Raw genomic sequence first — 25,227 nt, 5'->3', positions numbered from 1 at the left:
CCAGCTATCCTTCTTTTAGGGTAAGGTCCATAGAGATTAGTGATTAGAGAATCTTCAGGGAAGGTAGAAGCTTTCTAGATGTAGAAAAGAGTGTCCGTGGTAGGAGTCAGCCCTCAGAAAACCACCTGCTTAGTTTGCAAGACTTGACTTTTCAAAAATCCAAAGAACTAGCTTGCTGGAATGAATCCCGAAAGTCCAACAGTTAGGTGAGGTCATGCATGTAGTTTCATAATTAGGTTGTGTTGTAAATGAGGAAAAGCCATAATCAAAATTGTTATTCAATTCCTTAGGTAAAGGTCATGTGTCACATCTTTCTAGTGGTTTTGAAACTAGTTATAACTTTAGATTAATTTTCCAAAAATGCCTATGAATTGCTTAAGAAACTACCTTAGTCCTGATGTACAATGAAGGTAGTAAAAGCACTGTTTCAGGATTCAGTATATTAGCTGAATGTTTACCTTGCTCAGAAATTGGCTATCCAAGCATTTTCTATTGCTTTCTAGTGTCTAAAGAAAGACTGAATTAAGATGCTGAATCTGTCTTTTTAAAACCTAGTTTATCTGAACACCTGTAATTTCTACAACTCACTGCATCTGTCCTACTAGAAACACAGCCTGTGGACTGCTGGTGTCCTTGGGAAGATTTGTGTTGGGCCCAAGAGCTGTCCTTTGTTGCGTGAATGTTGGGATCTTCCTAGGATGAACTGTTTGTTTCCTTAGGAAACAGTGAATTCTTCTTGGATCCCAGCTGGCCAGCAGCTGATTTTTTTAACACCTTTAATACAAATGCTTTGTGATGACCCCAAGACAAGTTTGTGTGGAGGTTTTTTGTTTGTGTGGTTTTTTTTTCAGTCTGCCTTGTGTCCATCTGTTTCTTTCCAGAGATGAACCTCTTTATATAATTCACAAAAGCCCTACATGGGTGCATTCTGAGTAAGAGGAGGATGTGCTTAGGTACGTCTGTTCTCTCCCATGTGATTAAACAAGGAGGAAAGAAAACTCGTGACTTCCAGCACCAGTTCTCTCCGGGGCAGGAGGTTAACATTTGACAAGATGTCTGCCCTTTTGAAGAGTCCCAGCAAAAGCAGATGCAGATTTCATCAAGGCTTGATCTTTTGAAATTCACTTTGCCTACTCAGCCAACTTCTCACAGGATTTTTCCCACAGCTCACAAAGGATCCATCTGGAGAAAATTGCTAAGCAGTGTTTACTAATCCATCTGTGCTGTTGAATGTCTAGACCTGTGTAAGGGCTGAGGTAAAGTCTTTATAAGCTGTCATGCTGAATACCATTTTGAAGTCCTCCTGTGGTTTGCAACATAGGAAATGTAAAGATTAGAAATTCTGCTGAGGCATTTTTTACATTGACTCAAATTCTTCAGCAATTTTTAGGGCAAATTCTGTTGTAGTATATATGATTGTTAGGTTATGAAATACTGCATCTCATTCATATGTGCCCATGTCACTGGAATTAAGGTTGTAGGGACTACTTTTGCATTGCCTTTTTTCTGATTTCTAAATATTTAACCTTGCTCCCTGGCCATTCAGACATAAATGCATCGACCTGTATTCCCATTTTTGAAAGCTGGAAATATGACTTCTAAAGAGAATGCAGCTATAGTCAAGCAATGACAAATTTCTTCCAGTTTTCAGTGCTTGATTTTCATTTCAGGGATCTGTTTGTCTCTGTATAGTTGTCAATGTGTGTGGTTTGCTGCAGATTTTTTTATAAAGATTTTTCTTACAGTTCATGCAACCCTAACTTTAGGAATAATGCAGTTCTCTGTTGAAGTGTCCTTCAGTAGTGAAGCTGCTGTGATCAGGCTGTGGAAGAGCAGGGCTGCCATGAAGGGAATCTTGGGGAGTATAAGATTTCTCTTTACTTTGGACCTTAACCTTCTGCTGGTGTGAACAGACATTTGGACAGATGCATCTGCACAGACCATCCTGCACCATCAGAATTCTGATTTGCTTCCAGGGTTGAGAAAGAATGATGCTGCATAATAAAATATGTGTAGGTATTTCATCCTGGCTATTTCAACCTTTGGTCTTGAAAAGCAGATTATTATCTATTGAGTAAGAATTGTATTTGTATTTTGGCAGTATGTTAAAATAGAGTCTTAGCAAAGAGACACCAGTTGCCCTTGCCTGAGAAGTAATATTGATTTCAAGAAGATGAAGAAGCTTTTGTCTTCTTGTTACAAAAGATTGTAATATTGACATAACAGAAACTGAAAAATTGAACATAATATAGTGGGGAATTTTCCTTTTCATTTGAAGGACAGCACTGCAAAAAAATTCTTTATAGTTTCTAGGCTGTAAAAGCATGTGGCAAAATACTCTCAGCTTTTATACTGTATTTACCTTCCATGACAGATTTCCAGAACCACTGTCTTAGGCCTGGGAATCCTGCTACTATTTTCCTTGGAGACCTAAGGAACCTGACATGTATGGAGCATTTCTAGTTTTTGTGTTAATTTGTTTGCATTGCTGAGCCCACAAGTAAAGCCATGACTAGGATATTATTGAGTACCTGGTAAAAGTGAAGGGGGTGGTGGGGACAATATACCTCAGCAAGTTTCAGAGACCACATTTTCTCCTTTCCTTTTGATGGTGCTTTCTGTGGAATCTTGCCTTGCAAAGAGAATAATGAAATCATAAGTCCATCACACTATTAAAAGATGCCGGCTTTTGTTCTGTAATGAGATCTCAGAGGTCCAGGACGCCATTCCTGCTCTCCCTTGGGAAGAAAAATGAGCTGCAGCTGTAGCAGCTTGGCTGGCTGCTGTGGCCAGAGAGGCTGGGAAGCTGTCAGAGGAGTTGGAGATGGAGCAGTAGGTTTCCAGTAATTTTGGCTCTTTAGACAAAATAACATCTGTGCCCATAAAGAGAAGTTATCCTTCCAGGGAAGTGTCCTGAAAGACATTTCAAAGCCTGTAGCATAGAAATGGGGTTTTCGGAAGAAGGTAGATTTGGAACGTATTTAAGAGTGAAATCTTCAGGGAACAGGGGATAAAGTGAATATTTTCTGGGTTAGAGTATGTGGGAGGAGTATAAATATACATTTTCTGGTCACTTTTACTATGACTGCTGCAATGCTGTGGGGGTTATTTCATTGCTTCAGGACATCAAGTCACAAGCAGGTGATGGGACAGAGGGGTATTGCTGGTTCTTCTAAATAAAGACAACAGGCTGTAGCAATGACTGCTGCCTCCTATCCAGTTTGCAGTAGTGGGGGGATTATCCCTCCCCTGCTCAGAGGTAAAGTTTAGCAGAATATTTCTGGTCTTTTGAAAAAGTAGAATTTGAGGAATGCTGCGAACATTCCTTTATTTAAAGGAAAAACACGAATCTGAAATGTATAGACAAGAAAAAAGAAAGGGGGAAAGTGCATTCCTTGTTATAGTTTTCATATCCAAGTTGTTGTTAAAGAAACAAAAAGGCTCTTACTACTTTCCCTTGCTTGAAGTAATCTATTTATGCCTTGTATTTCTATGAAGTGCTGTAGAAAAAAATTGTAATTACACTGTATGAAACTAATTCTTCTACGCTGAATTAAGTTTAAAATAATGTTGAATCCATATTTCCATTAGCAAGCAATGAAAAAGCTATTAAGACTAAGGCTTAACACACAATCAGTTCAAGTCCTGCAAATGTTTCTACAGAAGCATGGTGCTGCAGAGCTGTAAATAAATGGAAGTGATAGCCTGAAATGTGCTGTAGTAGCTGTACTACCTAAAATTTCAATTAAAGAAAATTTTTTTTTTTCTAACTATTAGATTAGAACTACAGAGGGGTCAGGATCAAAGAGGTACCAAGCCCTTTTTCATATATGTTTTCGGAAAATTAGGAAAATTAGTTTCATCACTTTTGCATTTTCTCCAAGCCCCCATCTGTAGAGAAAGCATTTAGCTCACTTACTTTTAAAGTATCAATCCGTGTATAGAGGTGTTATATATAATTTCAGTTACGGTGTCACTGCGCCATTTTTCATCCAAAGCCTGTAAATACAGAAAAACTCCAGAAAGGGCCAACTTCCACTAAAAAGTTACTCACAGACATTCTGTAAGCATGCCATATGCCTGAGGTCCTCAGGTTAAACAGTAATGGGTATCATAGAAATAGGATAGATACTCATTATCACTTCCCAAGGGAGTGTTTTGGATTAAATAAGTTAAAAATTCCCACCAGACAGAAAGTCTTTGTTAAATGTGTTTTATTTTTTGCAGATGAGCTCATTACAGTATAACTGCTGATAAAGTTCTTTTGATCCATGGCAAGATGTAACTGCTTTGGCCTAGTCATTAATTCAGGACACAAAGATGTGCTTACCACTGTGTCAGAATGGGAGGACTGCAATAATTGGAGGCAGATAGAATTTATTAAACTTTCCCTAGCAATATGAGAAAAGCCTGGCACATGGCTCTCCATAGCACTGCCCAGGGATGTGTGCTCTTCAAAGGACACTCCCTGAAGTACAGGTTGACTCTGAAGTCAATCTTCATCTGTGCTAGTACGTCAGAGGGCAGAATTTAGCCCAAAGTGTCTTAAAATAATTTCTCAATGCTTTACATTTGTAAAAAAACCCTGCTGTGGGTTAAGACTTTGTCATCATGCTTTTTCTGTACTCCTTTTCCAGTACTGCTCTGAGCCATGGGAAGAGCATGGCTTTTTCTGTGAGATTGAACTGCTGGGATCACTTGTTCACACAGTGAACAAGTGTGCCCAGAAACTTGATTCCCTCACAGAAGGGTTGCTGCAGGCGGTGACTGCAGTGTCCCCATCCCATTCTAGGTGTTAGCAGAGTTAAACCACAGCAGCTCTTGGGTCCCTTTGCCCACCGTGCTGAAGCCATGCAGTAGGTATGCTGTAGGTCTGTAGCCTGCAGCTTGCTTCAGTGCCTACAACCTGGAAGCAGGAGGCAGTTATTTTCCAGCTTCCACCCAAGAGGTAGCATTTAAATTGTGACCCTCTGAGCCAGACTTCGTTCCAGAGCCAATTTGTAAATGCTTTGTATGTCAGCTGTAGTTGGGAAGTCCCAACCACTTTCGCCATTGTAACATTATCTTCCAAAGGGCCAACAAAAATACAGCTTTGATGTGTTTCTTTTGGTGCTCAGATGCCATTGCATGTGAGGTATTATCTGAAAACCACATTATCACATTAACTCAGGGCCTTTGGGCATCTGATGTTGCCAATTGCCTTCACTTCTTGCTGGTATGTAATTTATCACCAGCGTGGCCTACCCTGCTAATATACACCCTTTGTGGGCAGAGGCGAAGCTAATATACTTTCAAAGTGTATTTGAATTGCTTCCATAAATCACAGCTGTCACTGTGAGCAGTTTTATCACTTGCCAGAACAATATGTTATGCTCATGCTTTATAGCCTTGGTACTATTCTGAACTTTTATTTGTCTAAATTGTAATGCATCATAACTTATTTTATCAGACAAATTTAAGCAGCCTCAGGTTTTTTAATTATTATTCTATTTTTACATGGAAACACTGTAAAGAAGAGCATTTTTATGGGACATGATTTATAGTTGTAATTATTACTTTTTATTAGTAATTAGCTCTAAGAACTCTAGTAGTTTGTTTTTGATTTGTTAATTTTCATTCTTCTAAGAAGTTCATGCAGCTGGGGCAGCTTTGTTTTTGTTGCTCATTTCCTCTCCTACTCTGCTGTGTAGCATGAAAAGCAGCTACATGGCAGTAATGAGCCATGGAGTTGGAGATGGGGAGGAGGAGGAGCCTCATTGCATCATAGATTTTATTTGCTATCTGTGCAGAATATCCGCCAAATTAATTAATTGTGTGGATTTAAAATAAAAAGCCCTGTGAAATCCAGAAAGCACTTGGAGGCGAGACATCCTACCTGAGAACTCTAGGATGGTGTAGCAGGGAGGTCATGAGTAGTTATTTATGCCTAAGGCATAATTAGTGCCTTCATCTGGGAGTGCTTCCCCTGAACCATAGAAAGCAGCTGGGAGCATGAGCAGCTTGAGTACTCAGAGCTGTGCCTGGCTCAGGCATGGCCTGGGGGGTGGGACAGTTGTGCCTCAGCAGCCAGAGCCACTCACCTGGGCAAGGACCAGCTGTGCCCGCTCTGCCTGCCCGCCCCGTCCCTGCTCCAGGCGTGCGGCGTGCGGCTGCTCCCATCTGCCAGCTCAGCCTTCCCACCAGGCAGGGTCCTGCTAACACCACTGGAAACTCTGCACAGGTGCAAACTCATCCCTCAGATGTGTCTTCTTCTGCCATAGTTGTAGATCTGTTTGTGAGTGTGACCTGTGACTGGTTTAGGACTTCACTGCAATAAGGGACTCTCCTCAGCTCTTCTTTCTCAGGGATGCGCTGACATTAAATGCACTGTTTCCAGAACAGTGAAATATCTTCTTTTTTTATAGCCATGCCTAAAATACCAGTGAATATTTATGAACCAATTTGCCGTGGCTTCTCATGTGATGGGAAAAAAAAACTATGGTTTTTTTTTAATTTTAATTCATGCAATAGCTCATTCCAGTATATGAGAACAAGGTCTATAAAGTAGTCAGTTTTATAATTAGAAAATTATTTATTTGCAGCAGATATATTTGCTAAAATGTGAAGATTGCAGTCCTCTGTTTCTTAATGTGGAAAAGATATGCTAATTGTTTAAAATTGAGCAGTGTCTCTAATGGAATTTTTTTAGGTGTAGATCAAGTTCCTTGTCATGAGCAGTAGACTAAAGGTATGACTTAGGTTTGCCCTTTTACAGAAGTTAGTGTTTATTCTTAAGATTTGCACTCAGAATGAGCAGTAGTTGCTAAAGAATGTTCTGCTGATGTATTTGCAGATCCTGTGATTTTCTCTTTTCAAAAATTTTAGCTACACAAACATTTTCAGCAGATTGGCTAGGCACATCAGCTACCACTTCAGAAATGCATGTTGTAAATTTTACATGAAGAGACATTTTTGGCAGCTGCTTTGTGGTTTGACTTTGAGCAACTCCAGAAAGGGTATGTGAAATCAGTTACCCCATCCAGAACACGTAGGCAAGAAACAAGTATTTTAGCCTGAGGATGATTTGGAGGACGGTACTGTATTAAATTCAATGATTGCACATGGAGGAATTCATATATAATGAATATATTCTTCTGCCCACGTACATAGATTGTTTCGTAGGCTGAGAGGAGCTAAGGATGGAGGATAGTCCTGATTTATGTGAAAAACAAAAAGCACTAAGAAACCTGTTTTTCCCACAGAAGACATCTCTCCCACCTCAGCTGAGCCTGGGGAGCTGGCAGATGCCTTTAGCAAGAATTGTAAAGCCTCTGTAAACCCTTCCAGTTTAATTTGAAAATATCCATTTGTGTTGCTTTGCTGACAAATTTCTGATTCACAGAGACCTGTAGTTAATATTTTGCTCTGGCATCTGACTCTTACTATGCCCTCTCCCTCACCTTCCTGCCAGTATTGACAGACTTAGAGCTCTGGGAATGTGGCCCTACCTCTTGCAGGCACTGCCAGGAAAAGAAAAAAAAAAAAAAAAACAAAAAAAAAACCAGACCTTTTTTTTGGGTCAAAGAAGCATTCTTCATCTAACTGAAAATTTTGCAAAGCTCTGTGTATAACTCTTAGTTAATTCAGCGCTTAAAAGTCTCTCCTTATTATAGATTATATTGAAGAACAGATATTTTTCCATTGACTTTATCAATTGAATATATAGCACTTTTCAGCACTGCTGGATTTCAAAATGTTTTACGAAGATGCCACCCCTCAAAACCTTATTTTGCACATGAGACAACTAATAAGCAGAAAGAAGAAGTAATGCACTCAGAGTGTACTAGGTCCCAGGCAAGAAAAAACCAATCAAAATTTATGATGTATGCAAGGAAAAAAGTTCTGCTGCTGCTGGCTCTCAAATCTACCTTGACAACACACCCAGGTTGATGTTCAATATTTATGCTGAGTTGAAGACTCCGTATGTTTATGGTTTTTATTGTGCATTTTCCATTGCTCTGATTGCTTAGCTGGCATCCATCAGGAATTCAGACTTTGCAAATACTTTTGGCCATGAAGATTGTAAACATAGCCTTGCTGGGGTTGCAAAATATTAAGTGTGCTGTGTGGCAGCAAATGCGCTGTGGCAGGTCTGCCCCAGTGATTTCTGAGGGCAGACATCACCCTGGAGAGACCCACAGCAGACAAAGCACAAATATTCAGAAGACTTTCCTACATTGAAACTTGTGCTATGCTTTGAGGGGTTTTTGCTAATAAAAGTTAATTTTCTATCATTTATAGTTGCACAGTTCCTTGAGAGGAGATGAGGGGATCAGGACTGATCCTGTGGGTTTTGCAGAAGAAGTCTGCATAAAATGCTCTTGCTTGGCAGATCAGCCTTCTCAGGCTGTTGCTCTGGTTGAGTTAACCAACATCCTCTTCTGCAGCAGTAACTCTGGACCAGCTATAGTGGGAGTTCTCCAGCTAATATGCTGTGCAGTGGAAGCTGGGGATGGAGGGGAGGTTTTGGTTCATGTAGCTGAATTGAACCATGTTCTGGGTGGACATTATGACATCTGTTGACCAGAGGCCTGATTCCAAGCTTTCTCAAGCCAGCAGAAAGAGTGCCCCTAGCATGAGTGAGGCAGGGACTGGAAGAGTGATGCCTGCCCCTTTCCCAAGCACTGCTGTCAGCCTGTTGTCCATCTTGGTAGAGACTTGGGAATCAGTGCAGAAAATAAGTGATGTCTTCTAAAGTCAGCTTCATCCTCCCTCTCCTTTTCTCTTTCTTCAGCTCTCTTTGAGCCAAGATTTCTTGGCACAACTGTTCAGAAAAGCTTGCTGCTGAGTGTCATTTCTGTTAAAATCTTTTGTGAATTTCACAAGGAATTTGTGACTCCAGGTGTTAATCCTCTTGTTTTCAAAAGTGACACTAAACCCTTGTTAGAAAAGCCAGAGGTGAAAGTTTACATCCACAATGCATTCCCCCTGTTTTCTTTTTTCCTTTTCTCTTTTTTTTTTTTTAATTAATATTATTCTGCAAGAGTTGAAAATGCATTTGCCTGTGATGTGGAGATAGGCAGGCTTTGTGAATTTAGCTGCTTGATTAATCAAAAGTTTGTAAAACTGTATGAACAAGTTATTTTGCACGTTCCTTGGACAATTGAAACAAAAGCTCAAATTCCTCTGAAATGAGACTCATACCCCACACATCCTCTACACCCAAGGCAAACTACAATATAAAACAAGATTGCATATAGATAGGAAATCAAACAACAAAAAAAAAAGAGTTTTGGAAATTGGTGGTGTTCTATTTGGGATGTCAAAGGGGAATGTTTTTTGACTTTTCCAGAGATTTTTCTTTTACTCACTTATTCCTTTCTTTCTAAGCTGCACAGTTTGCCCCCAGGGGAGGCTAGCTGGGCACTGGGATGACCACACCTGTAGATTCCACCCTTCACCTCCTTCCAAGAAAAAGCTTTAGCTGGAAGATACAGCCCAGTTGTAATGCAGTAATCGAATGTTGCTTTTGTATCTATGTCAGAATTGCAATTAGTGTTTATATTTCTGCTGTGATAGGGAATGGAGTGGATGCCCAGAACAGACACTGATACGAAGTACTAATAGGTGCTTCATGGTCTTTTATTTTGTACTTCAAGGGCCGAAGGGAAGAGAGGGTCTCAGTGATAGCAATTGCTTTAGCAAAGGCTTAACCCAGTTTCATTAAGGCCCTTTTAATCAAGAAAGACAAGAAATGTAAACTAGTGTCTGCAGTAAACTAGAAGAGTTGGTAATTGCAAGGCAAGCATGAGTGGGAGCTCTCTGTGGCTGTGCCACAGAAGTGAAGTATGGTAGATTCATCCCTGACTGCCATTTGGTTTATTAGTTGCGAGTATGTCTTGGTATATAGCCACTGCTTGGTCTGATGGCTCTTTCATACAGGCACATACAAGTGCAAGGGCCATGCATTAATGCAGGCTCAGTACCACCTTGCCCCATTTTTTCTCTTGTGGGTTAAGCAGTGGTTGTGCAGAAGGATTTGAGAAATGAATTTGTTTTATATATTGTAGAACTGAATTTTATTGGCGCAGAACCTCTCTTTCCTTAATTTGAATGCTACCTGCCTGGTCAAGTTTCTCAGAAACATTTTAAAGCAATGATAAATGTGCTTGTAACTTTCCCACTGGAGATCCTCTCCTTCAAAAGGTTGAGTTCCCTGGTCCAGAAGTGTGTTCAAGCCTGAAAATCATTGCTCTGAAATCAAGAAATTACCTTATATGCTTAGAAGTTAAGCAAATTCTTAAGGGCTCTGCTGTACAGGGGCCAGAGTAATCACTGTGTTGTGGGCAAGTGCTTCTAATATGGTACAGAGCTGGTTAAGGTGGATTGCTAACCCCGGTAGTCTTTAGATTGCATTCTGCATGAGTGCACTTGGAAAAGATGAGATTTTGCAGTTGGACCCATATGGGCAGACATATGCTCCATCAAAGTCCTGTTGGCTTCAGTAACGTCCCTGCGCCTGTTTGCATTGAGCTGGGGGCTGCAGTCTGCAGCTTGCTGTGTCCTTATGTTATAGGTAAACAAACAAACGCACAGCTTTCTGCTCTGTGATTTGGTACCTTTTGGTGTATGCAGAAGCCACGGGGAGGAAGAGTGCCATCAGGCAGTGGCTGTGTCTTTGTTGCAGGCATTATTTACAGTTGATGTTGTGTTTATAAAGACTGTTCCTGAGGCTGAGACACAAAACCCAGCTTGTGAAGGTGAAAAAACAGGGTTTGTTGTGATATGGTGCTAACAGTCGTTTACCCCATTCTACCCACAGTAAAATGGAACACGGTGCAGTGAATGGTATCACCAGAACATTGCAGTCTTCTTCCAACAGACAGGATGTGGGCAGGGCAGAAACCTGTACCTGATGTTGTGTGGAAAAAAAACATCCTGGCAGAGGCAGCCGGAGCCCAGGGACCATCCATCTCCACAGCCATTCTAGTGAGCAGCAGCCTGCCCGAGCAGTCCCTGCTCAGAATAGGGGTCTAAGCACTCCACACATATTTTGGTGTACTGCCAGAAGAGTATTGTGCAGTTCTTCTCCTTTTCTCTGGGCAATTTTTTTTCCTTTGGGTGCTTATTTTTCTACCTGCAGTTGTCTTTTCTCTTCAGGAATGCATCATCTTTACTGTAGTGACTGCAGCTATTCATTGAAGTTTGCACAGTATCTGGCATGGAGGTTCACTCTGAGCTTGTGCTTGTAGACATTTCATCAGTATCAAGAGCTGATGCCAAGATGACAAGCTGATATCAAGAGCAAAGTTATAGACAGATAATACACAGGGCTTGCTTAACTTTTTTTTTTACTCTGACCTGCCATTATTTATTAGGGGTCAATCCAGAAAATCAAACCAGAAGAAATTAATCTGCTGAAATTCAATGAATCTGAATCTGTGGTTTGCAGCTGGCATGGAAAAATCTGATCCTGCTAGTCTTGTATTTGTGCTTTTTTTGAATCATACTGAATTTTGTTTTGGTGATTAGCTGTCCCATCGCACAGTTCCTTAGGGATTTACTAACAAATTTAATAGATATTTCATATAACAGTTACTCTATGGCCATGAACAGTTTTATGTAACACAATGCAAACATAGACGCAGGTACATATGGGCAGTATTTCAGCTGCTCTTCATCTAATGAGCCTGTCATATGCCAAAGGATTCTGTAAACACTAATGGGTTCTCACACTGGTGTTTTAGTTTTACATTAGCTATTCAAAAACCTACTAAAGAGGAATTGCAGCAGACCTCATCAATGTAACTGCCTGTGTCTACAGTAAGGGCTACTACCAAATTTGCATCCGTTTTGGTCTTTAAGCTGTAAATCTCCCTTAAGAGCATCCTATATTTTCTGCAAAATTACCTCTTTCCCTGCCCATGGGTATCAGTTGACTCTCCTTAAGGTTGTTGGAATTGGTGGTTAGGAGCTGAGAGCAGAATTATTCCTGGATGATCCTTAGTACTATTTTGGACCTCCCTGTTGTCGTGAGAACTGTGCACCAGCTTGCAATACATGCCTCCAGTGGCTTAGCTCTGTTGGGATGAGAAGGCTTCACCTTTCTCAGAATAATGTAGTATCCTCCCAGTCCTCTAGTACCCTCCCTGCAGGCACCTCAGCTGGCTTTGGGCATCTGCAACCCTCCAGTGTAAACCCTTGCTTGTGGTACTGGCCAAGGGGAAATGCTGTCTGAAGCTCGTTTCTCCCAAGCTGTTGAGCCTGTCATTTGCAAGCTGAGTGACTTCTTTTTTTTTTTTCTTTTTTTTTTTCTTTTTTTTTTTTTTTCTTTTTTCTTCTTTCTTGGTCTCCAGTAAAATGCAGAAGCCTCAGATTACAAAAACAGCTGCACATGCTTTGGGTTAATGCATTTAAGTCAGGCTCCAGGGCCTGGGCAAGTGCCAAGATCCTGGATCAGCTGCTTTACCAGAATTAGGCTGCTGTAATGGAGCCCTGCATTATTGTGTTGCAATTATTTAGGATTGCAGCTGGCTATGCCCTGTATTTTTTTTTTACTGAAGTGAGATAAAAGGATTTGTCTTAAAAATAGAATTTTCTTTTCAGAAACTTTCAGAAGCTTTGAGTTATATACTATGTCTATAAGATGTGCCCCTCTGTTAATCTTTACATTTATCTTGACAGAGAAGAGCAAGAAATATTTGTCATAGTTTTTGAAGAGCAGGAAGAGTGCTAAAAGGTTTAAAAAAATAAAATAAATGTGTATTGGAAAGGAAATAAAATAAGTGAATAAAGTGTCATATAATCACATGGGTTTAGGTTTTCAGAAGGAACAGGTTTATTTTGAGCATCAAGCCACTTATTAGTAGCAAGTTCTTCTTAAAGCTGTCGTTATAATTTGAAAATCCTTTGTATAGAGAAGTAAAGGAATGGATACAGATTTTAAACTGATGAAAAGCATTTCTCCAGCCTCAAGTCTCCTGTATTTGTATCCATTCAAGCTGGTTTTGATGCGTGTTTATATACATTTCTTGTCAAATAACAGCTCTCTCAGGTTCTCCAGTTGATAGCAAAAAGTAAACCGAATGCAGTAATTTATCTTTGAACTGTTCAACTGTGCCCTTCTTCATGTTCTCGTTAATAATGCCAGGTCTCCCAGGAGCACTCTCACACAATTTTATCACATAAGCTTTTTGTTTGACCTTACCTGCTGTTCCCCTGGAATATAAGGGGGACAAAAAAACCCTAAATGCCAGCCTGCCTTAATTAAAATTTTAGTCTCAGAAGATGTTACAGTATGTGATTTCATTAGGTATATAATTAAAGTATTTAATCATACCTCTTACTTGTCTGGGCCTTTTTACTCAGTAGTGAAGTCACAGAGTTTTAAACCAACTCTGTTCAGGTGTGGAAAGGTAACTGAAGGGTGGATATGCATCTTTAAGTAACTCATAAATTCAATTTACTCAGGGTTTTGTGTGTTTGCCCTAAAGGTAGTTTCTTGGATTATGGAGTAGAAGGCACTAAATAAAAGTTCAGCACTCTTTGCAACCAATTTTTTCACCCATGGGACAGCAAGCATGCATATAAATGTTTTTTAAAAGATAATGCTATTCCTCATTTTGAGGTTGGAACTTAGCATCATAGAAAAAAGGTAAAAGAATGGTTAAAAGATAATGGGTATTTCTTTGACATATAAGAAGTGCTAAATCTTACATTGTTATATGTGCTGTTACTTCCATCATTTCTCATTGCCATAATCTAAATCACCCCAACAGGAGGCTTTCTGCCTCCCAGGTGAACTAATTTGTTTTATGCAGTGACTATTCTCAAGGAAAAGTCTATGCAAAAAGCAATCTATCTTGGATTTTGTAAAAATGTACCTTCTTTTTGTTTATATAGGAAAAGCAGATTTAAAAAGTGGGTTTTTGAGGCTCTGAACCTGCACATCTTTTGGACCAGGAAGGGTTGGTTTGCTAGGGAAGTTATTTCCCTAACTTTTTTTTTTTTTCCATTTTGTTAGCAATGGAGAAATGCCCCCAGTTGGCAGCATTGTCCTGAGTAGCACATGAAACTATCACTGCTTCAGATGCTGTGTGCTTTGGGCTTCTTCCAACCCCTGGGGTTGCAAAAAAAGTAAAACCAAGAGCTTTTTGAGGAAGTATAAAGCAAGAGGAAAAGGAGTGGCAGTTCACCTGAGTGGTTCCTAGGGGAACTTGCCACGTGGGCGATTTCAGAGCTGTTATCCACAAAAAAAAAGAAGAAAAAAAAAAAACCAAAAAAACCCTAGTGTAGCACAGTATTTTCATCAGCAGTTTTTACTAAATCCAACAAATAGGTTGCTCTGGAATAATTCAAAATTACAGGAAATTTCCCCATTTTATTTCTTCTTCTGAAGCTGGATGAAGACATTTTTGCCCTGCTGCTTTCATGGGATTTGTAGCTTTGTAAACCAGAGATAAAGAGGTGGGGGAAGACAGTCCGACTTCTTTTATCCCAGATTTTTGTTCTTTTTCTTGTGAAAATAAATCTTACTGGCTCATATCTTTGATGCATATACATCTTGTTGAGTTTCTTAATGCAGCTGAATACTGCTCTTTGTGTGTGAGTCTGACAACAAATGTGGCTGTTGGTCTGTTACCAGGTTTGGGAAGCACGAATGTGTTTTTTGCAAAGCTATGGCCGATTTAGGGACTCGGAGCTGCTGTTCTGGCAGCAATTATGTTTCAAGACTCAAAGTTCAACATCCTGCAGTTTTATAACCTCAGCTCTGCAGAGAATTATTCGAGTCACTGTCATTGTAATCACTTTAGGAATACATTTGCTGCGTTATGTGTTTCCAGTGAACGTAGCTGGAGTGCCATTAGCTAAAAATTGTTTTTATCTTGCAAACTTGAAAGAATCAATGCTGTTAGTCTAAAATTTTGAAAAAAATCTAACGTAATAACCCATGGTTTCCCCTGCAAGCTGTAGTGTTGGAGTGGGATGTGCTTTTACCTGAAATGAAAGAAGCCAAACTTGTGTTAAAAGGCTTCTCTTGTTTTCGGAGGGTCTGAACTTGTCAAGTGCTGTGAGCAAAATAAGTCTGTGTTCTGCTGTGGTTTTTGAGTGTGCTGTTTTATGTGCTACCTCATATCTCGTATCTTTTCTGTTGCTTCTTAAGACTTCCTTATTTCAGGCATAGGTATTCTTGTTTGGTTTTTTCCCCCTTTGTATGTGTGTGAAAACGAAGTAAAATAATTGCACAGTCTTGCGTTTTGAGGGGAAAGGGATGGAATTTTAGTATTCAGCTATCATGTACTTGTCCTTCTAGCTCACATGGTGTCCAGTTCACACCCATAAATTATCTGTGATGACTTCAAGTAGAATACAAAGCTGAAATGTCTTACTAGGTCAAGACATTTTTTTGTGTATTCCAGAGAGAAAGCACAGTAGGAATGGATAGAGCAACTGCAGCCGATTTGCTTTGCAGTGTGCTTTGATTTTAGATCCAAGCTTAAACTACAAAATTGTTTACAAAGTGGTTTGAATTTGCTGCAAAAGATGCAGTTAAAATCTTCATACTCACACAGAAAATATCACCAGGAGGGAGACCTTAATTAATGTATCTTCTATGAGTCTTCCAAACTGCAGACACTTTGGGGTGAGGCTAAAATCAAAATTAGCTTAAATTTATAGATTAATTTTAGATTCCATGACAGTTTAGTCCATCATTTGCAGTGAAACTTGACAGATAATGGTCAACTGCATAACAAAAAAAAAAAAAACCCAAACCTTTTCCTCAGGTGATTGGGCACCCAATTCTAACACATCACACCTGGACATGAGAAGCCAGCAAGAACACAGTGCCTTGGAGCAGCACTCCTCTAGAGGAAGCAGTGCATAGGGATGGTGTTACAATGTCCACGTAGGACGTGAAACACCTGGATGCAGTCCAGTACTTTAGTATCTCATGCAAAGTCAGGAGGGACTGATGGACCACTGGAACAAGAAGAGCTTTGTTCTGGCCACCAAAAACACTTGCCTGGAATTCCTGCTCTCACTTGTGCTCATTTTGTGGCTCCCACAACTTGGTCCACTGTCTTATGCAAGATTCCCCAATTAGGCTGGCTTTCCTCCTGTTTTACACATAACCTTTAAGGTCTGTTTGAGAATCCAAAGGTTCTTTGGGATGCTTAGGGGCATGGTTTAGTGGTGGATGTGGCAGTGTTAGAGCAATGGGTGGACTTGATGATTTTAGAGATCTTTTCCACCCTAAGCAATTCTGTGATTCTAAGACAGTGTTCAATCTTGCTGAACAGCTTGCTTCAGTTTTTCCTCCTTCCAGTTTTGCAAATACTTTGGGATGGACCACCTCAAAGCTTTTGGTAAAAAAGAAAGCTGTCAAAAACTTTACCAAATGTACTGATGTGTCTGTGAGTGAATTGTAGTTCTACAATGACATTTTTTTCCTTCTCTGATTATAACTTAATCATGGGGATTGTAAGTTTGTATTATTAGAAGGTAAAAGCTACATCCATCCACTTCAATACTTTGCCCATAGCTTATTTCAAAAAGTAAAGGAGAACATACCCTAGTAAAAGTGTGGGAATAGATACCAACCATATTCTTCAGTCTGCAAAGTCTACTGAGCACTACTCCAGCTTGGGCAAAATAAACTAAAATAGGCCGTAAATATCCCTTAGAATATCCACTATACACAGGTGACCTCTGCCTGTGGAATAAACTGGGTGGCATTCCCAGCCTGTGATTAAAGGGAGGAGAGGCTGGGGAGAGGATCCTGTCTCCTATGCAAAAGATCAGTCCTTTTGCTTGGGAGGCAGGAAGAATGTTAAGAGCTACCTGGCTAACATTTTCCTAAGTATTTCAAATCTGGAATGTGTAATTTAATGGTCTGACTTATACTGGACAATGAGCACACTCTAATAATTTTTATTACGAGAACTACTTATTAAACTGATTAATATCTTCTAGCAAAATGTCCATTCTCATTTTAGAGGCTTTAAGTGATACAAAAGTTCTTCCACTCTCAGCAGGTTACCTCCTTGTTAATTATAGGGTCTGATGAAACTTTGATTTTTTTTTTTCTAATCCAAAAAGTTCTATGTTTATCTTCCAGACATGTAATTTTATTATACCATTTTCTGGTCTGTTCAAGAACTATTGTTACAGCTTAACCCCAGCCAACAACTCAGCTCCATGCAGCTGCTTACTCATTCTCCCCAGCTGCACAGAGAAGAGAATCAGAAAATTAAAAATGAGCAAACTCATAGCTTGAGATACAGACAGTTTAATAGGGAAACCAAAAGCTGTGTGTGCAAGCAAAGCAAAACAAAGAAACATTCACCACTTCCCGTGGGCAGACAGCCACCCCCAGGAAAGCAGGACTCCTTCACACCTAAGAGTTATTCAGGAAGAAAAATGCCCATTCAGCATTCCCCACTCCCTCCTTGCCTCAGCTTTATATGCTGAGCATGCTGTCATATGACATGGGATATTCCTTTGTTTGCCTGTGTCTCCTCCCAAATTTTTTCTTCTCTCCCAGCCTCTTTGCTGATGGGATGGTGTGAGAAGCAGAAAGTCTGAGTAAGCACCGCTCAGCAGTAACTAAAACATCCCTGAATTATCAGCACTCTTTTCAGCACAAATCCAAAACTTCATCCCATATTAGCTACTAGAAAGGAAATTAATTCTACCCTGCCCAAAACCAGCACAACTATCTATTTGCAGATACTTTTTTGTCTTTTTAATAAGTTGAGCAGAGTGAGCTCATTAAGCCTTTCAGAAAAAGGTGTGCTTCCTGACTGGAAGGATCATGTTTTCACCTTGGTTCTCAGCTCTTACCAGTTTTGGGGAGTCTTCTGCAAATGTAAGCACCTTCTGTGTGCAGAATTTGCTGTTAAAATATTTTGAAGTGCTTCATAGGGTCCACACCCAGAGTTGGTGCTTGTTCTCCTTGGCTTTTTCATGTGAGCTCAAATTCAATCTCTTCCCAGTGCTCCTAGCAGTTGCTGCAGGGGCTGAACTGGTCTATACTGGGGGAGGGAGGGGAAAGGAAAGGGAGGATGGCATAGGGCACCAGAAAGGCACTGCACTCATTGCAGAGCAGGCAGGAGCATGACCAGATTCTGTGCAGCATTTCACCCAGCCCGGTTACCTCTGCTTGAGATTTCTCTTTTAACTTTCCTTTGGACTTTGCTTGCCTAAGCCATTGCAGATGTGTTGCCGAGGTACCTGAATTTCAGGTGGCACTACACTGAGTAAACCAGAAAGGGGGCAGGTGAACTTTCAAATCATGTTATATCAAAAGCACCATGAGTGTATGTGTCTGCATTGGATGGGCATGGATGCAAGGAGTCTGTTCAAATGGAAAGAGTACAATAAGATTTGCAGTTCAGGGACTCACACTCTTTACCCACTGTGCTGATACACATGTTCCCAACATTGGTAACACATGCTTCAAATCTGAAATGAGCAATCACCAGTCCTTCCCAACATGATGTGCCATTCATGAAGGATGTATGCTGAGGCCAGGAGAGCAACAAACATGCTTGAATTGCAGCTCTGGGTCACACTACCGGCAAAGGAGTAAAACTGCTGCATTTTGTCTTTTGAGCTGCATAGCCTCACTAGGAAATTGAAACGTTTGTGGGTCTTTCATGCAGTCTTTCTCCCCTGGGATGTTTAAGTTAGATGACTTTTAGCGTGGTGAGGCAGGCTGTAAAGGTTCAGAGAATTACCTTGATACGATGGCCTCTTCCATTTCAGCTGGAATCCAAGGCTCATCTTTCCTCTGAGGCATTCGTTGAAATTCTGTGCACGCTTTGTTCCCCTGGTTGTTTAACAATGTCTCTCATGTTTGCCCTGATTTAAAAAATCCTCCTTTGTAGCTGAGATAACATAGAGCAGGATGATATAATTGCAGTAAAGTGGCCCTGGAGCTTGCAGTAATAGGATGGTTCATCTGATGTGTACTGCCATTAGAAAATAACCCACGTATGTATGTTCTCAGGGGACTGTAAAGAGGCTTTTAAGGATTACTCTTCATGTAGTATGAAAGCTAATGAGCAAAAGAGCAAGTGCAAAGAAAGCTATTGCTGCATAAGCATGTTGCCGCTTCCTGTTTTCACTTTTCTTACACCTGTGTAGCTCCAAAATAGCCACCTCTGCCCAGTAATGCCTGGTTTCTCATGCACTGCAGTGAGTTTTCAAGTCTTTTGAGAATAGAGTATTATTTCCATGTCGCTGAAAAGTAAATAGCACGTGAAAAGCATGGCGTAGTTTAAGACTGTGCTCTGTGTTTGCAAATTAAGTAATTTTGTTGGAATGGCATTCTCTGATAGTCTGTGCCTGAGGAAAAAGGAAAAAAAATGGATATAGTTTCACAAACAGAGCTAAAATATTAGTCTCAATTCTCCCACCTCCATTCTTTTTCCTAGCCAGAGTGCAGAATTATACAAAGATATCGACAGTAAACAGTGGAGGACCCGTTTCAAATATTACATGGAGAATTTGGGCTGCAGTGATAGGAAATTTAGAACAGCAGTTTTCTGATACTAACAACTTCTTCTCCAAATTGATTGCCACTTAGACTGCCAATTGTTCTACTTTCATTTGTGCTGAAACAGAAGCCATATAGCAGAACAGATATTAGCTTTTTTGTTTTGTCACAGCATTTTTTTCTTGCTTATAAAGCTTTTGTAGATAAAAAAATCTATTCACTTTTAATATTCTCTACCTGCTCTGTAATGTTGGAATATACTTTTGTACTTTTGTGCCTTGTCATGTTTTTAGGTTCAATAGAATGGACAAACCTGCATCTTTCTTCATGTACTTAACATAATAAAGGGTCAGGCTTTGCTAACAGGTTTAAGTGGCTTTATTGAGGAAGATCTTGAAGAAGATGCTGGGTTTTGACTAAGTGCTGTACTGGGTTCTACAGCACAGTCTGACATCCATAGCTTCATTTAATTCCAAACGGTACTGATCCTAAAAAAAAAAAAAAAAAAATCCATGAATATTAAGTAAGGAAGAGATGACAGCCAGCATCTCTGCAAAGATACACACAGGCCAGTAAACTTCTTAAACATCCCCATTTCTACTCACAAGTCAGGGCATTAAATATTCAAGAGTACCTCCTTCTGGATAAAGAAGGGACTTGCTTTATCATGAATTCTAAGAGGATTTAGGATACAACCTATTTGTTCCCATCTAATCAAATTGGAAGCATGTTAGAATGCATGTGAAGTATTTGTGTTGAGGCTTTTCTGTGTGGTCAGAGCATTGCAAAATGCTTACACAAGGAGTAGGAAAAAGATCTTATTCTTACTTTCAGGGATGTAACTGATGTACTCCTCAGGTTGGGACAGGGGTGAGGAGTGCACGTGTCCTGTGGTCCAGAGAAATTGCTTGAAGTCCTTGAAGAGTGTTGGAATAAGATTGTAAAAATAATAATGCACAGCCCAGTGGACCTCAGCTCTTCAGCCTGTCTCCTTTTCATATTTCTGCACCTAAAACCTGGAGTGGTTATGCCATGTACTAAGCAGTGCTTCCCAGTACAGAGAAGATTTTCAGGGCTGGGTGTTTATGAGTGCGTGTGTGTCATTTGAACTAGATGGTCTTTAAGGTCCCTTCCAACCAAACCCATTCTATGACTCTGTTTTTGTAATATCCCCAGGAGATCCTGCCTATACATTCATCAGGTAGCTACTTTAACTTTTCCATGATCTTTTGTTTCAGCTTGATAGTCATGTCTGCACTGGGTCATAAATCTGTCCTATTTGGAGAATATAGAACACAAAGCTGAGGTGAAGAGAGAGCTGTGCATTTAAACACACAGCAGGGCATTTGCAGTAGTCTCACAAAAGTAACGTTAATGCCATCATATCTACTAGACAGAACAGAAGGGCTGCTTTCTACATGGCCCCAGTGGTGTCTGTCTCTCTCTGCAGAGCACCAGTCTGCCACCTTGTGCTGGTGCATTACAATCCAGTTCTCTGAGCCCAAATCCAGTGTTGGATTACATTCCACAAAAGTGTCACTTGATCCCTGGCTCACTATCCATCTATGGTTCTTTACACTTCTGGGATTTAACTTCAACAACTGGAGGTGAGAGGAGATGAATTTCGTGTTGCTGTTTCTGCTGTCAGTTGACACCCCTCTGCTTAAACTTCTAGTCCTGCAAATACCAGAAGAGTATTGCTAATTTTTTTTTCTATCCTTTATCCCCTCCCCCCCCATAATTGGTGTACTGGAGCAGAAGAGAACTTGCAATTTTATTATTGCTGTATAAGCCTTCTGTAAACTCAGTTACAGCAGTTCTGATGTTGGTAATTTTTATGACTAAAAAATATGCTGACACAGTGTTTGGGCGTAGGAAAAGAGCAAATCTGAATGTATAATAATCTGGTGAGTTTGGGAGATGTTTAATGCTATATCCCAGCCAAGTTAATCACTTACGGAATTTTTTTTTCTTTAAATTTTGCTCAGTTGACTGGAGACATTAATCTCTGGAACAGCATCTTTAATGCCAAATACTTGACCAGAAATCTCAACATTTCCCTGACATAAGAATAGATTTAGACGGAAAGCTATCAACTGACAATAGACCAGCAGAAACAGACATTTGTTACTTTATTTCTGTTACATAATGAAGAAATATCCAGATGATGGTTTTCACTTGTGAAGTATATTGAACTAGGTACTGTATTCATGAATATAAATTGAGTAGACGTGACACAATTTTTTCATAGAAAGATGACACAGAGTTGCTCCTTGTGGTAGTTCTGTGTCTGAAATATGCTTATTGTAAAAACATCACTACAGAGTTAATAGTGCACTGCATAACTGCATGTTAAAATATGAGTGCTAAAGAACACAGAATGTGTTAAGGAGAAATTATTCATAGATTTATAATACCTATGTCTGGCCACATTTTTCAAGAGCAGTATCTTTCTGCATATTCCTTTCCTTTCCTGCTTTTTCTGTGAAGTTCTTAATTGCTAAATATCACCATCACCCAACCAGCCCAGTTCCATCTGTTTAGGCTCATTCCCAAGCAAAATCACATTGCTGCTGAGCAATTTTTTATTTGTGCTTGCCTTCCCATCCGCACTGTTGCCTCATTAGCAGCTTGGCTCTCTAGATCATCCAGTCTTTGCCCATTTCTCCGTTAGTCCTAGAGGAGCCATCCCAGCAGAAAATCTGCAATATTGTGGTGACTTTGAACACAGTTAGTCACGGTTTAAAACAGAAGCATCAGCTTCTCATCCTTGTGCAGTGTTCCTACCAAGTAATGGGGAGGATACTCCCTAATTTATTATTTTCCTGCTTTGACACACATTAAAATAGTATGGTGGATTATATTACCCTTAATGTACTCTAATTGCATAAAAAACCTTGCAAGTGAGAGCCAGTGTGTATAGAGGTGATCTTCTTGATTAAATAAAGGCTTCTCTGTTTATATTGAGCTAGGGAGCTGCATTACAAGGAAGGTAAGAGGGTAAGGCAAGAAATGCAACCTGAAAGAAATTGTCAGGTTAGACCATGAAGGCCAAGTGCTGGTGTCCTTGAAGTTGTTGGGAGTTTTGCCTTTGAGGAAATAGCCAAAAGACAGTAGCATCTTGTGTCTCTTTAGGACTTTAGAGCCCTGTGCTGCAGTCAGACAGTCCTCCAGGTGGTCTCTGCCACAGTGTCAAAAAGCATAAGGAAAGTGTGCTGCCCATTCAGGTCAGCCTGCTAGGGCTACCAGCTCATGGCACTTGTTTATTGCACTTCAGTTTTCATTTCCAGTAACATTTCTGCAGGAACGAGTAACTTTTTAACTAACACAGGTATAAGTGATGGGATCATTTGCTGTACCTTGGAACTATAGTAATTTTGCCCCTACAAGCAACAGGGTATTTGAAGATGTCTTTCCTCTTCCAGGTTACCAGCCTGTCCTGCCGAACCAGCAGCAGGGGTTCCAGGGTCTCATGGGAATGCAGCAGCCGCCCCAAAGCCAGAACCTGATGAATAATCAACAGGGGAATCAGGTGCAAGGCATGATGGTGCAGTATCCAGCCATGTCCTCTTATCAGGTATTTAGGAGCTGTAAGGAAAGACTTTTTTCTTGGAGAATGCTTAATTGAATTAAGTTTTTGTATCACACAGTGCCCTTATAACTTCATTTGGGTAGTGTGTGGCAGGAAGCCTTCTGATGAATACGCTTTTAAGTCAGTTTCTTTGCTTCCTATTTACATGGTTTTAGTACTCCTGATTTTCATTCTGATTTTGGAATGCTTCAAATGAACTATTTATTACAGCCTGCAGTGAGGGTAATGTCACAAAGAACGAAGGATTTAGACTTCTTCCTGTGAAGAAAATTAATTTTAAAAAATATAAGAACATTGTTCATTTCTTCTCTTTTTTGCCAGTGCAGTACTGTTTCCTGTAATGGAGTTGAGGGCTTTGCCTGATCCAGTTAAAAATTACTCATCTGTGGAGACTCCTGCCAAGGATCTCACCATGTCTTCTATAACAAGCTGTAGCCAGATGGATTATTGTTTATTGGGTTCTGGGGAGAGGGAAGGCAGTGGCTTGATTTTTACCAAGTCCGTAAGTTACCCAGACTTATTTCCCAACCTTTATACCTAGTTTCCATGAGTTATGCCAAGCACATGTGAGAGGTGGCCTGTGCTTACATTTCCTACTGGTCCCTCTGGAAAGTTAAGAAACTAAATGGCATCTAATTCATTTTAATAGATTGCACTGATTGAGCAGCCATTCCCCTTTTACCTCAGCTTCTTTGAAAACACTTCAGCAACACAAATGGAAATGGGGGAATAGCTTGTGGGTAAAATTTTCCCCTTAGATCTTCAGAATTACTGTATCAAAAACGTGTTTTAAAGGTTAATGATGAAGTTAAAGGTTTAGACCTTTCAGATGGCTTAGATATACCAGGGTCAAATCTTCTGTTTGCACTGATCCCAGTAATGCATATTCTACTAGGTCATGACAGAGACACTTTCTAGGCCTAAAAGCAGAGGGAATTCTCTTTAAAACCTTCTGTAACAAAAAAATCCTCAGAGATGAGAACAGTTCTAAGCAGCAGAAAATAGCACATTTTGGCAGAACATACAGTATACTCAAATTCAGCTAGAAGGAATATAGGGATTTTGGGAGCCTACTTTAACTTGCTTAGTAATTGCTATCTTTTTTCCCCTACGTCTTTCCGTATTCCTACCTAGGTGCCAATGACCCAGGGTTCTCAAGGATTGCCGCAACAATCATATCAACAACCAATCATGCTACCTAATCAATCAGGTCAAGGAACACTTACAGCCACTGGAATGCCTGTCTACTGTAATGTCATACCTCCTGCCCCACAGAACAACCTCCGGTTGATTGCCCCACACTGCCCCTCCAATAACGTTCCAGTTATTTCTGCCAGCTGCAGGACAAACTGTGCAAGCATCAACAATGCAGGGTGGCAGGTCAAGTACTGACACTGTGGCTTAGATTTATGAGGATAGAGGTGCATTATTTGACAAATAAATCATGGCCTTCAAATGAAGAGGAACACAACAGAATAATCAGTTGAGGACACGAGTACTGACAATGCTCAAGTGATTTGCTGCTGGAAAACCTGTAAAAAAAAAAGTAAAATAAATTTTGAAAAAAAAAATGTTTGCTGGTTAATGGTGCATATTTTTGTCATGTCTGCTAGGTATGCCTTTATAGCTTAGCTAGTGACATGAATTCATTGAGGTAAGATTTTTTCCTACCACTGAACACCACTGTGTAGATTGTAATATCCCCGATTCGGATTAGTTTTGTACTTTGTGTTGAGTTTGTGAAGCTAAAAGTATTAAAAAATATAATAAAATCACATTGTACCAAAGCTGTAATGGAAATGAAAAAAAACTGAAAACAAAAAGAGAATTACTGAATGGAAGGAATAATTTATATACACTATAGAGTTTTTTTATGGATATATACTGTATTGTAGTGCTTAATCACAATAAAGCTATTTGACCTCATGAAGGAAGGTCATGTTTCTACCACCTGCTTGGTCTCCTCTGTTTCTGAGTGAATTTCCTTTAGTTTCTGTATTGTCTTTTTTCAGGTGAAGCTAATGGGGGAATGGTGCTTAATAGGCTTGGAGGAGTTTGATAAGAAGGCAACACAGCTAAAACCACTTTGGAATTGTAGCATAGCCACCCAGCAAGTATTAAGTGAATGTTGTACCAGTTCACCTTAAACTGAGTT

The 25,227-nt window shown here is 40.0% G+C and overlaps 1 protein-coding gene across 33 annotated transcripts in view; it reads left to right on the top strand.

Annotated features, from left to right (window-relative positions):
* ARPP21 (cAMP regulated phosphoprotein 21) overlaps positions 1-25,019 on the top strand; it is a 288,923-nt gene extending 263,904 nt beyond the window's left edge. For 32 of the 33 annotated variants that reach the window (XM_038127609.1, XM_038127608.1, XM_038127610.1 and 29 more), the window contains 2 exons: positions 22,906-23,057; positions 24,207-24,872. In XM_038127609.1, the coding sequence (XP_037983537.1) occupies positions 22,906-23,057; positions 24,207-24,464 (410 nt within the window). In that variant the 3' untranslated portion in view covers positions 24,465-24,872. Of the gene's footprint in view, positions 1-22,905; positions 23,058-24,206 lie in introns of all 33 variants that reach the window. The other variant, XM_038127607.1, reaches the window with a different exon arrangement.
* The last annotated feature ends 208 nt before the right edge of the window (positions 25,020-25,227 follow it).

Source organism: Motacilla alba, chromosome 2 (assembly GCF_015832195.1).
Source record: "Motacilla alba alba isolate MOTALB_02 chromosome 2, Motacilla_alba_V1.0_pri, whole genome shotgun sequence".
Lineage (NCBI taxonomy): Eukaryota > Metazoa > Chordata > Aves > Passeriformes > Motacillidae > Motacilla > Motacilla alba.
Note: the sequence above shows the minus strand (reverse complement) of the source record. Positions and strands in the feature narration are given on the sequence as shown.